Source organism: Bidens hawaiensis, unplaced genomic scaffold (genome assembly GCF_021521415.1).
Source record: "Bidens hawaiensis isolate Kalapana, Puna unplaced genomic scaffold, B.hawaiensis_p1.1 tig00046846_1, whole genome shotgun sequence".
Lineage (NCBI taxonomy): Eukaryota > Viridiplantae > Streptophyta > Magnoliopsida > Asterales > Asteraceae > Bidens > Bidens hawaiensis.
The window spans coordinates 90,630-103,560 of NW_027498372.1; the positions used below are offsets into that span (position 1 = coordinate 90,630).

Below are 12,931 nucleotides of genomic sequence, written 5' to 3' on the forward strand. Positions count from 1 at the left end.
TTATTTTGTTATCTTTCTAATTGTCATTCTATTATTTGCAAATTTTAAAGCGATAAAAACATATATACACAGAATCATTATTTCTTCATGATCATATATACAAATAATTTTGACCCCCCAGTCAGATAAGCCTAGTTCTGTCACTGGCTACCCCAGAAGATGATCAGTGATAACGGCACCTAGTTTGATCATAAGACCCTTCAATAATGGTTCGCCGAACTTCAGGTAAAACAAGTGTTCCCATCAGTAGCACACCCGTAGGGCAATGGTCAGGTAGAAAGGGCCAATCGTACAATTCTAGAAGGGATCAAATCCATATTAGGATTGAAAATGGATGGATGGGTGGACGAGTTACCACACGTATTATGGGCATATAGAACCCTAAAGAGAAGAAGTCATGAAGAAACCCTGTTCAGTCTCACTTACGGGACAAAAGCTATGATACTGGCGGAAATTGAGCTTCCCTCCGCTAGGGTACTATTAGTCGAAAAGGACAACGAGTTAGAACTACGCTTGAACTTAGATCTTCTGGAGAAAAGGAGAGAGTTAGCCGCAATCAAAGAAGAAAAATACAAACACCAGCTTGAAAAATATTATAACAGTAGGGTAAAAGCAAACACGTTCAAAGTTGGAGAAAACATCTTCCGCAACAGAGAAGCATCCAATGTGGAACCACCAGGAAAGTTGGCACCAAAATGGGAAGGCCCTTATGCAATTTCCCAGATACTGGGTAAAGGGGCATACTCCCTAGAGAAATTAGATGGGTCACCAATCCCAAGGACATGGAACGCAACACAGCTGCGAAAGTGTTACCTTTAAAAACAAAGATTGTGTATTAAACGGGCTAAGGGCCATTTTTGTTTTAAGTTAATAAAATCGTCTCTTATTATTTATCTTTTCAAGCATATTCTTATGACGTTTAACAATAAACGCATAACATAAACGCAAATGTGAAAAGATTAGAAAAAAATAAACCAAACGAATTCTATTTTAATCGATCAAGCGGAACCGACCACCAAAAGATTACATCAAAGTTCGCATCCACGTGCGCAAAAAACAGGATCAGCGGAACATCAGAGTCCACATGCAGCAAAGTTTCAAATCGATCACCAAAGGATTGCATCAAACAAAAACATACACTAAACAAACACCACGACCATAGTCGAAGTCCACCATCTATTCCTCCTCCTCCTCATGCTCATCATCATCGCCACCACTATCCTCACCATCATGGCCACTACCGGAAGGACTGTCAAACCCAGTAAAAGCAGCCTTGAGTCGATCAAACCCGTCAATTTTATCAGCTAGTTTGGCAGCAGTCTTGACCGCGCTGAATGACAAATTGTCATACTTCACCTGCAGATCGTGTAACATCCCCAAAATTTCGATCCAAATTTGGAAACTTAGGAAAGTTGAAGGATCAAAAATAATATCAAGACAAGACATGAGAAAATATTAAATAAGGAAATATAGGAAAAATAAGGAAATAAAAATATTTCCTAAGTTAAGTAATCTTACATAAAGGAAACTACATCCCACATGAAAGGATGTAAGAAAAATGAAGCACTTTACTAAGGTATAAATAAGGAAGATAGAATCCATCCCACATGGAAAGTAGTAAAGAAATGGAACCTCTTTATAAGGAAGAGATTTTCCTTAGTAATATTCTTTTAGGAATATCATGCACCAAGTGGTCCTAGCGGAGGGTGCGTAGTACCCGACGCGCACGCGCACGCGTTCGGGCAAGGACGATGGTGGTGGCGGTGGCGGTGGCGGTGGCGGTGGCGATGGCGAAGGGCGATGGGCGCAATGTGGCGCTTTGATGGCGCACTTTTCACTTCGCACGCTAGCATCGTCGCGAGCCGCCATAGTAATTTTGGACAACGAGAATTAGACTAGAAATGGCAAGCTGTCAAAGCAGAGGGACCAAAATGAAAAATAAATATTTAAGGACCCATCAGGTACGCGATGAGTCCAAGAAGATGGCCATCGCGGTACGCGATGGGCCATGATGACTCAGAGACACGTGTCACACTCCGGTGACACGTGGCAACACACCAGGACACGAGACCATGTGGCACACGTTTCAGGCCACGTGGCGACACGTGGCGTGATTTCATAAAAGGAGCCGTCGCGGTACGCGACGGCGGGAGAAGTAGGACCCATGCGTACCGCAATGGGACACCAAAATGGCTATAAATAGGGAGGGGATTGGCTCATTTCACACAGACCACCCATACTCTCTCTAGAAATTACACTCTCTCTACCTCGGTTTGCGTGCCGAACACCGTTTTACGTGCCACCGACCCGATAATATAACCTTGTAATCCGTGCCAAAACCCAGTGTTTCCTCGAAGTGCGTGCCACTCAAGAAACCCGACATTCCATCTCGAAGTACGTGCACGACCCGGCAACCAAACATTGCCTCGATTTGCATGCCAAGAAGAGTTAATCAAGAACAACGTGCATAGAGTAGAAGTGCTGCTCGTATAAACTTAGGAATATCTAACTCCGAATACCCGTGCGAGGTAAGGGGTTCTGCCTAAGTTATTATATTATTATAAATGGCTTAGACAATAGTCGGAGGTATAGCTGAACCTTGATTTATGATTAAGAATAATATAACTTTTCTTAAGCAAACGTTATAGCTAAAATAGTATTTCTTTATTGTTAAGAAATATAATATTCAAAGAATATAGTTGATTAATGTTTCTTCTTGAAAAAGAAACTCAATATAGACGTTTCTTCCTGAAGAAGAAACGTAGCCTATAATTGGTAAATAAAGAAAGGGACTAAATGTCCAAATGTTTTGAATAAACATAAGTTTTTATCAAGGATAACGCTATACAAAAACGGACTGAAGGTCTGAAGCTAGATCGCTGATCTAGTTATTTATACAAATGTTATTCTCGTACTATAGGTCCGAGGTAACCAATCAAAAGACAGAATCAGAAAACAGGAATCAGTATCAGAAACTGATTATAAACAAAAAAGGTGAATACGCCCCAAACCTTGTATAATGAGTCTGAATGTTTGCATAGGATTTACGAATCCTTAAAAACTTTGTGTACAATAATAAGAAACGAACACTCTGATTAAGAGTATACATGTGTCTGGATCCAAACATACATAGTAACTAGGCATTTCCCCGAGGCCATGCATATCATCAACAAAAATGGAGGAAGATTCGGATTCATATGATTCTGACATTCCGCTAGCTCAAATAATTCCCAGTCACGGAGCAGGATCTAGTAGATCCAAGAAACCAATGACGCCAAAGGAAAAAGAAGTAAAGACTTACCCGGAAGAATATATTCAAGAGCAAGAATATTATCCGGCAACACAAGATCCTTACTTTATGTACACTCAAAAGGAAGAAACAATGGAAGAGATGAAAGTGGAAGAAAAAGAGAAGACTATCAAGAAAGATAGTAAAATTAAGAAATTAATTATTCATTGGAAGAAATAAAACCTTAGTAATTGTAGAGAGTATAATAACGAATAATATGCACTCTTGTAACTATAATAAAATAAATAAAAGATATGTTTTGAATTCTTCGAATATGGGACTTATCTTTTAAAATTTTATTGTAGTATGTCAAGAGAAGAAAGTGCAAACTCTCACAACAGTCCCCCAAAGAAAATTGAAAACGAAGATAACGTTAATAAAGATAATGAAATTCCCGCTCAAAATATAAAGGGAATTCAAAAGATGATTAAGGAAGCTATCGAGGACTTATCTACAAGTCAAAGTCAACCAAAATCTAACAAGAGAAATCGAAGTAAGTCTGTTTCTTCGAGAAAGGAAGAAACTTATGATAACTCTACGGCTAATAATCATTCAAAGAATAAGAAACTAAAGAAACGAAAGAAACTCAAAATCATTGGATGTTCGTCAAGACTTTAAGTATTATGGACCAAAGGAGTTTCACGGAAATAAAGGAGCCATCACAACCGTGAGGTGGCTTGAGGAGATGGAAACAATAGTGATAACAAGTAAGTGTACTGATGAAGAGAAGATTCAGTATTCCGCCTTAATGTTTAAAGGAGAGGCGCATGAGTGGTGGAATGCTCTGTTAATGAGCAAAGGGAGAGAAGTGATGTATAACTTAAGTTGGGAGACATTCAAAGGTCTTATATTGAAGAAATTTTGCCCAACTCATGAAATGGATCAAATTCAAACTGAGTTATGGAATCACAAGGTTGTTGGCACAAATATTAGGGAATATAACACTAAATTCCTAGAATACTGTCGACTGGTTCCACATCTAGTAGCTCTGGAATATAACAAAGTAACTCGATACATATATGGACTACCAAGAGAAATAAGAGATATGGTACGATCCAATATGCCAGAAACAGTTGATTCGGCTATGGAATTGGCCGGATACTTAATCAATAGCATGATAAGGAATCAAGAAGAAGAAAAGAAGAATGACAAAGAAACTAATAAACCAAAAGATTACGAGAAGTTTGAAAAAGAAGAAAGTACTCCCAAGTCAGCTTGTAAAACTTGTAGAAGAAAACATATTGGAAAGTGTCGACTAGAAAATTCAAACAATTGTGCATACTGCAAGAGAGCAGGACACACAATAGATGCATGTCGTAAGAATCTAGGAGTATGTTTTACATGTGGAGAAACCGGTCATTTTAAGACTGAGTGCCCGAAAATAAAAGCTAGTCAAGATTAACGAATGACAAGATCATATCAAAGAAATGTCAAGATAGACTAGCTAACTTTTGTATATTTATTGTAACTCGTTTTCAAACGAGAAGTTTTGTAATCAAAGAAGGGTATTTAATTCCCTAAGTTATAAATAAAATATTATCATATAGATCGTGTTAATACACAAGAATGCTTATATTCGTTACCTCAGAAGAACAATCAAGAGGTTCACATATTGAAAAGTTCATGCGAAACTTAGAACAAGAAAACGTTGAGAAAATTTATCATCTAGGAGAATGATATACCAAACGTTATAAGATATCTAAATATTCAAAAGACAATATATTATCGAAAGGAGTTTGTGATTGACCACAAGACATTTAAGCAATACAATCGATGGAATATTACTACCTACCTCGTAAGGTTGATCAGAAGGTCAAAGAAAAAGAACTCGAAGATATTCAAGAAATACAATCGCTAAGTATAGCAAATGTGATTAAAGTCAAAGTACAGGGTACAGTTAGAATACAGAGAACATCATTGATCAAGATCAAGGATAGAATAGATTCGATAGATTGAATCTAAACAACAACTTACTGGAATAGATTCGACAGACTGAATCCACACAACAATGTAGTTAACATCAGTAAATATTTAGAATACATAACGGTAAGGTAAATAGTTAAACACAATTGATCAATGTGTTTAGCAATTTATATTTACGAATAATATTCTGAACTATTGACTGGTTACATCATTCGAGGATGTAAGTTAGCAACAAAATAAAGACCCTAGTCATTCTGCATACAGATTGCAACAACAAGAACCCGATTAGATAGAATCTAATCAAACAATCAAAAATCAAGAACCATTCACACATCAAACAATGAATCTCGAGGACAAGATTCATTTTAAGGTGGGGAGGATGTAACATCCCCAAAATTTCGATCCAAATTTGACAACTTAGGAAAGTTGAAGGATCAAAAATAATATCAAGACAAGACATGAGAAAATATTAAATAAGGAAATATAGGAAAAATAAGGAAATAAAAATATTTCCTAAGTTAAGTATTCTTACATAAAGGAAACTACATCCCACATGGAAGGATGTAAGAAAAAGGAAGCACTTTACTAAGGTATAAATAAGGAAGATGGAATCCATCCCACATGGAAAGTAGTAAAGAAATGGAAGGTCATTATAAGGAAGAGATTTTCCATAGTAATATTCTTTTAGGAATATCATGCACCAAGTGGTCCTACGCACCCTCCGCGCACGCGCACGCCCTCGGGCTCAGGCGAGGACGATGGCGATGGCGATGGCGATGGCGAAGGGCGTTGGGCGCAATGTGGCGCTTTGATGGCGCACTTTGCACTTCGCACGCTCGCATCGCCGCGAGCCGCAACGAGAATTAGACTAGAAATGGCAAGCTGTCAAAGCAGAGGGACCAAAATGAAAAATAAATATTTAAGGACCCATCGCGATACGCGATGAGTCCAAGAAGATGGCCATCGCGGTACGCGATGGGCCATGATGACTCAGAGACACGTGTCACACTGCGGTGACACGTGGCAACACACCAGGACACGTGGCAAAACGTGTCAGACTACGTGGCACACGTGTCAGGACACGTGGCGTGATTTCATAAAAGGAGCCGTCGCGGTACGCGACGGCGGGAGAAGTAGGACCCATGCGTACCGCGATGGAACACAAAAATGTCTATAAATAGGGAGGGGATCGGCTCATTTCACACAGACCACCCATACTCTCTCTAGAAATTACATTCTCTCTCTACCTCGGTTTGCATGCCGAACACCGTTTTGCGTGCCACCGACCCGATAATATAACCTTGTAATCCGTGCCAAAACCCGGTGTTTCCTCGAAGTGCGTGTCACTCAAGAAACCCTACATTCCGTCTGATGTACGTGCACGACCCGGCAACCAAACATTGCCTCGATTTGCGTGCCAAGAAGAGTTAATCAAGAACAACGTGCATAGAGTAGAAGTGCTGCCCGTATAAACTTAGGAATATCTAACTCCGAATACCCGTGCGAGGTAAGGGGTTCTGCCTAAGTTATTATATTATTATAAATGTCTTAGACAATAGTCGGAGGTATAGCTGAACCTTGATTTATGATTAAGAATAATATAACTTTTCTTAAGCAAACGTTATAGCTAAAATAGTATTTCTTTATTGTTAAAATATAATATTAAAAGAATATAGTTGATTAATGTTTCTTCTTGAAGAAGAAACGTAGCCTATAATTGGCAAATAAAGAAAGGGACTAAAGGTCCAAATGTTTTGAATAAACATAAGTTTTTATCAAGGTTAACGCTATACAAAAACGGACTAAACGTATGAAGCTAGATCGCTGATCTAGTTATTTATACAAATGTTATTCTCGTACTGTAGGTCCGAGGTAACCAATCAAGAGACAGAATCAGAAAACAGGAATCAGTATCAGAAACTGATTATAAACAGAAAAGGTGAATACGCCCCAAACCTTTTATAATGAGTCTGAATGTTTGCATAGGATTTACGAATCCTTAAAAACTTTGTGTAAATAATAAGAAACGGACACTCTGATTAAGAGTATACATGTGTCTGGATCCAAACATACATGGTGACTCGGCATTTCCCCGAGGCTATGCATATCATCAACATGCCTCTGAAGGTCTACGGGACTGTTCAGAGAAATGATATTGTGTATATAATTAATTGTACATGGTACTTAGGGTAATTTTATCCCAATTTAATTAGGTGCCTAATGAGTAGTCACAAAGGTGTTATTGTTGGTTTCACAAAGGTATTGAAAAAGAGATTTTAGAGTCAACGTTATTCACCAGCTTTGTGCTGACGTATTTTCCCCCATGTTACAGGGAAACAAGAAAGGTTAGATCATACAAGCAAGAAGGAATAAAAGATTGGAGTTATAGTCATTAGATGCTATCTGATGGCTCAGATATTTTATTTAAGAATATTACAAAGAGTTAAGTTTTCTAAAGAAATGTATTTGAAACATCAAACGGGTATTATAACCCGAGAGTTTACTAAGTTTTTAATATAATAATATTTTATTTAAAGACTTCCGCTAAAATAAAACCCGCAACTCTGATTTATTTACAAAACAGGTACCAACTTGTGGTCACACTCCTAGGCCCTAAAGTGGGGTGTGACAAATCGTTATATATTTGATCACAGTCGATCTCATGCAGCGCGAAGTCGGTCAAAGGGCAATCATCAGCGTCGAGCTCATGGGCTTCTTGGATCCCAGCCTTGCGTCCAGACTCGCAAGCAGCGGCCATTTGTTCAACACAGTCAGTCAGCACAGGACCATCTTTAACCCGTTCAACGATCTGAAACAACAAAAACATACCTCGTATACGAAATCGGTCATCAGCCACTTCTAATCTGCTTGCAAGGTCTGAACGGAAAGGCCACTCATGCAGAGCTGACCCGTTTTTCTATCTTTAACATCCTGGAGAATTGCATTCTCCAAGGTCAAATTCTCCAGTTGCACATCCTTAGAGACGACCACCGCCCTCAATTCACCCAACTCAGCGCGCACACGAGTCAATTCCTCATCCTTCTCTTGAATAGCACCGTCCCAAGTAGCTAGAGACTGGGTAAGATCATAAACGAAAGTGTCCATCTCTTTCAAAACACTATCATGAACCAACGCCTGCTCTAGGAAAGCATCGAGGGCAGCATTGGACACTTCTAGTTCAGATTCCACTTTCTAAAGCTTCTCCCAAACACCTAGCAAGCGAGCATTTTCGCGTTGGCAAGATTCCTTCCAGCGCTTCACAACCTCAGTATGCACAGCTTGAGTAGACACCTACTCTTGGTGGGCTGTAGCTAGTTTCCACTCAGCAGACTAAGCCTCCCAGCGATGCTCCTCAGCCTCCTTCAACAGCTTCTTGTGGTCAACATTCAACGTCGCGCAATCATCCTTCATAGCTATCTACTCACGAACAATTTCATGAGTTGCAGATAGGGAAAGAGCAGTCCCGATGTAATAGTCGTAAAGATTACCCCGGGCACAAATGCGCTGATAATCAATAAGAGGTGGAGAAGGCATCTTGATAGGACCTTCCATAACAATAGGAGGTGGAGAAGGTTAACGAATAATTTTCTCTTTTACAACAGGTCCACCAGACGATCCACCAACGGTTTTCATCAACCAACCTACGGAAATAAAAGTCAGAAACTAAAACATAGATTGGAAGAATAGATCAAGAGTCAAACCCGCGGAAGAAGAAGACTTCTCCGCCAGCTTCTCACTAAGCTTAGCCTTTTTCCTGATTGGAGAAAGGAGATCAAGGTTGGACGTGCTCTCAGAAGCAGCAGGTTCCACTGAGGCTTTCACAAACCCATCACGAACATGATCAATAATAGGATTCTCTCAATGTTTCTTCTTCTAACCAGTTTTCTTGCTTAAAGAACCGGTAAGATCAACAGTATCCTCAGGAGGCGGACCTGCCAAATGAAAATTATGAGAATCAAGAGAGTGGCGCGGTGGACCTTAGACTCTTCACTAGTCGATAGGATCACTTGATCACCATCCGCGACCATATTAGTTAACGGTCGAGGATTAAGAGTCGGCTCAACAGCGCTCTCAGCACCAACTAACGAAAAAACAAAATTTCCACGGGTTTATTCAAGAATGGGGAGTTCCCCCTGCAACAAGTCACGGCGAGTCATGATTCCAGGCCCATCCATAAAGAGAGAATTGATGACACTAACGATAGCTGAATACAATAGAAAAGATAGACTCAGCAAAGCGAAACGTAAACACTTACACAAACTATCGCGAACATAGATCGGAGTCGTGTGAGGTCGAGACCAAAATCCGACTCATACCAGTAGCGACCAAAGCATACTCATGAATAAAACACAAAGGAGTCTCCCCCGAAGTAAGAGTTTTATACCAATACTGATCTTTGAAATCATGCGGAGGTTCATCTTTGATAGGAACCGAGGGGTCTTGATAGTTCATAGGTATCAGAATGGCACTTGTGTTAAGGAAGAAGAGCCTTTGTTTCCATTCATGGCGAATCCGCGGAGCATCTCCGACAAACGTCACCTCCATGTCACGGAGGGAAAGCCATACCAGCCACCCTTGGTATACATCTTGTAAAACACTATAAACTTGTCAACAGAAGGCACAATAAGTTGGCTACGACAACAGAACTCAACGTGACCTAAGCACATCATACCCAGTGGATGAACCTGAGTAATATGCAAGCTGTAGTGCAGCATAACATTGCAAACAAACGCGGTAATAGGAAGACGGAAATTCCCATGATTAAAAAACTCATAATACAAAGTTAGTTTACCTAGAGGAGTATCCATGGCAGTGCTACCCTCCGGTGGAAGCTCCTGGCCCCATTCCGGGGATATGTGATACGATGAAATGTTAGTTTCGAAATCAGATCGACGCTATTTAATGACGATATCATGGATAGAAGATCCACCGGCCTTTTTGTCAGTTTTCCTCTTTCTGAATTTCTTACCGGTCGACAAAGAGGCCATTATATTATGGTTAAAAACAAAGGAAATAGGTTGAAGAACGTCAGAAATATGAAGAACAAGAAGGAATAAGAGAAGAATGAACAGAAAGAAGGGTAAACGACCAATTTATACTAATCCACGGTGGCAGTTAAGGTTAAAATCGAGAATTCTGGAAGATGTTAGGTCCAGTAAGAAGACGACACGTCATGCGGAATGTTGGAAAAATCCAAATCAAGTGGAAGTGTAGACAACACACGCGCACAGTTGAAATGACACCCTTGACAAAGGCGTCGTCTGAACTGATAACAGTCAGGCTCACTTGTGGTAAAATCTTATCCACGTTAAAAGATCTTGTTACCACTTGGAAGGAATGATATTTTACACAACGGATGACCCGTGATCAAACACCGCGGAAAGATTTACCCACGAGAATACCCAACACGTGGAAAAAATATATTTTTAATGGGTAGCCCGCGATCAAGATTCGCGGAACAATACACCTGAAAGAACATCCAAAACACCAGTTCACAAAAGAAACCTAGGCAAAGATACTTGACGGAGATGAAGCCTGGTCCGAAAGTACTGCAACGGCTCACCAAGGGAAACCTAAGGAACATACGCAATAATTTTGGTCCAGGCGACATTCCAGTCAAGATAGTTAATTGCACAAACAATGTAGCACCCAAAGAAAGAGAGTAAGAAAAAATTGAGGCACCCAGAAATAGAATGAATGGAAAGGAATATGCATCACCTATTTATACCCATAGAGTAAATGTGGTAGTTAGATAGCTAGAGATTCGACTCTCGAATAACCAATATAAAATGAACACGAACTGCGGAAATAGAGAAATCAATGTGCCGGTATGCAAAAATATTTATACCCACCTGGATTAAATGCGAAGCAGTCCAACACACACGTTGACATCACCATAGCTATACACATATAGATGAGTCAATAATTACTTCCATAAGTACCCACATAAATAATCGCGCACAAGCAAAAAGCATAAACAAATGATAAGTCCTATATTCCACCCGTGGAATAAATCGCGGAAGAAACAATGGACTGGGGGACTTGTGGGGGTAAGGTACCAAACACACAATACAAATAATAAGTTAAAGGGAGAAACCCTGGGAAAGATTATCATCCGCGAAGGGACACAGGTCCTCCGCAGAAGAAATACTTGTAGCAATGAGAAATAATAAAGGACAGCGGAAGTCTCACTATAGACAGACACGAGGCAGGAAACCACTGCTCAATAACCCTGGCAATTGTATGGACGCATGATGGACCAATAGGAATGGGTCAGCGAAATACTTGCACTAAAAGAAAGAATATAATACGTCAGACTGTCTAACCAATCAGGAGGGAGTATCATGCTTAGCCATGATAATAGAAGCTTCCATTGATTGGGACAGCTGGCCAAACCCTTCTCCTCCTCCTTCAGCTATAAATACAGAACAAGGTCTAACGGTAAAGGGATTCCACACTCTCTAAACTATTAAGATATATTCTTATCACTTACCATACTGATTCTCACGCCGGAGGGTGATTACAAGAAGCCCCCCCCCCTCCTTATTCCCATTCTCGTAACAAGCTCACGGTGTTCAGTTTTGCAGGTTAGATCTTCTTTTGGAACTCGCAACTATCCGTAATAATATTTGGTAAACATTAAATTGAACCTATGAAGGTCGGTTTAGATATTAATTCATTATTGGGTGAGATATTAGGTTCAACTATATCGGGTTAGACTTAGTGTTTCGACAATTAGGTTTTGTTAAATATGTTCAGGTAATTTAGTTGTAGTTTTGTTAATTTGCTTTTGTGCACACTCCTACGTATTTGTAACGAGAATGAAATACCAAAACTGATATGATACTAATCCCTCCTACGTATTTGTAACGAGAATGAAATACCAAAACTGATATGATACTAATCCGGTAAGGACTGTACAAATATACACAAAGAAAACCAAAACCAATTCATAAAACTTGGAAACTATTGAAATAAATACATGTACTTGTACCAATATAGTTTCTTCATTATTTTCTTTCTTTTAAATATATTTGTTTTAGATTTGAACAAGTCTTTTCCAACTATTAGCTGGCCACTAGTTTTGAAAGATGTTTGTGTTATATACTTGCATGTACAAGTATGCATTAAAATATATCCAACAGATCAATATAATATTTACATTATGTCTATTCTATATATCTCTATTTACACTTTATAATAAAAAAGCTGTAAGTTTTATAAGTCTTAAAAGTTATGCTTTAAAGATCATTAATTCAATATATAATTCATATATTTTCACATATATTTAAAACTCATAATTATCTTTTATTTTATAAATAAAAATGTAACACTTGTCACAATAACAATAAACCTTACATCTTTTAATAAATTTATAATGGTGTGTTTTGAGAAGTGAACATCACTGAGGGACGATTGGGGGTTGGGCGGGCAGATGAAGTGGCGATTTGGGGATGGAGGTGGGGCCAACAACGATCTTATGACGATAATAAAATATTTTCATTCTCTCTGTACATCATATAATTAAACCCATGTACAATTAAACACCACCATTTCCCCTATTTTCATGTTTAAAATATGGATTCCGACTCATCTATGACACCCGGCTATACACACGACTTTTATTAACAGGGCCTGACACTATTTCAGACTCGGTTTCAGAAGATGAAGTGATTTTTTCTACGGTTAGAGAGGCCGCTAAGCTTAGTCGAACAATGT

At 39.1% G+C, this 12,931-nt stretch overlaps 1 protein-coding gene across 1 annotated transcript; it reads left to right on the forward strand.

The window, feature by feature from the left end:
- Positions 1-330: 330 nt before the first annotated feature.
- On the forward strand, positions 331-819 carry LOC143596686 (uncharacterized). The gene has a single exon (XM_077075392.1). The coding sequence runs from the start codon at positions 331-333 to the stop codon at positions 817-819; it is 489 nt and encodes a 162-aa protein (XP_076931507.1).
- The last annotated feature ends 12,112 nt before the right edge of the window (positions 820-12,931 follow it).

Excerpts from the sequence above, each read along its gene's own strand:
- LOC143596686 (XM_077075392.1), top strand. The coding sequence starts at position 331 with ATGGATGGATGGGTGGACGAGTTACCACACGTATTATGGGCATATAGA.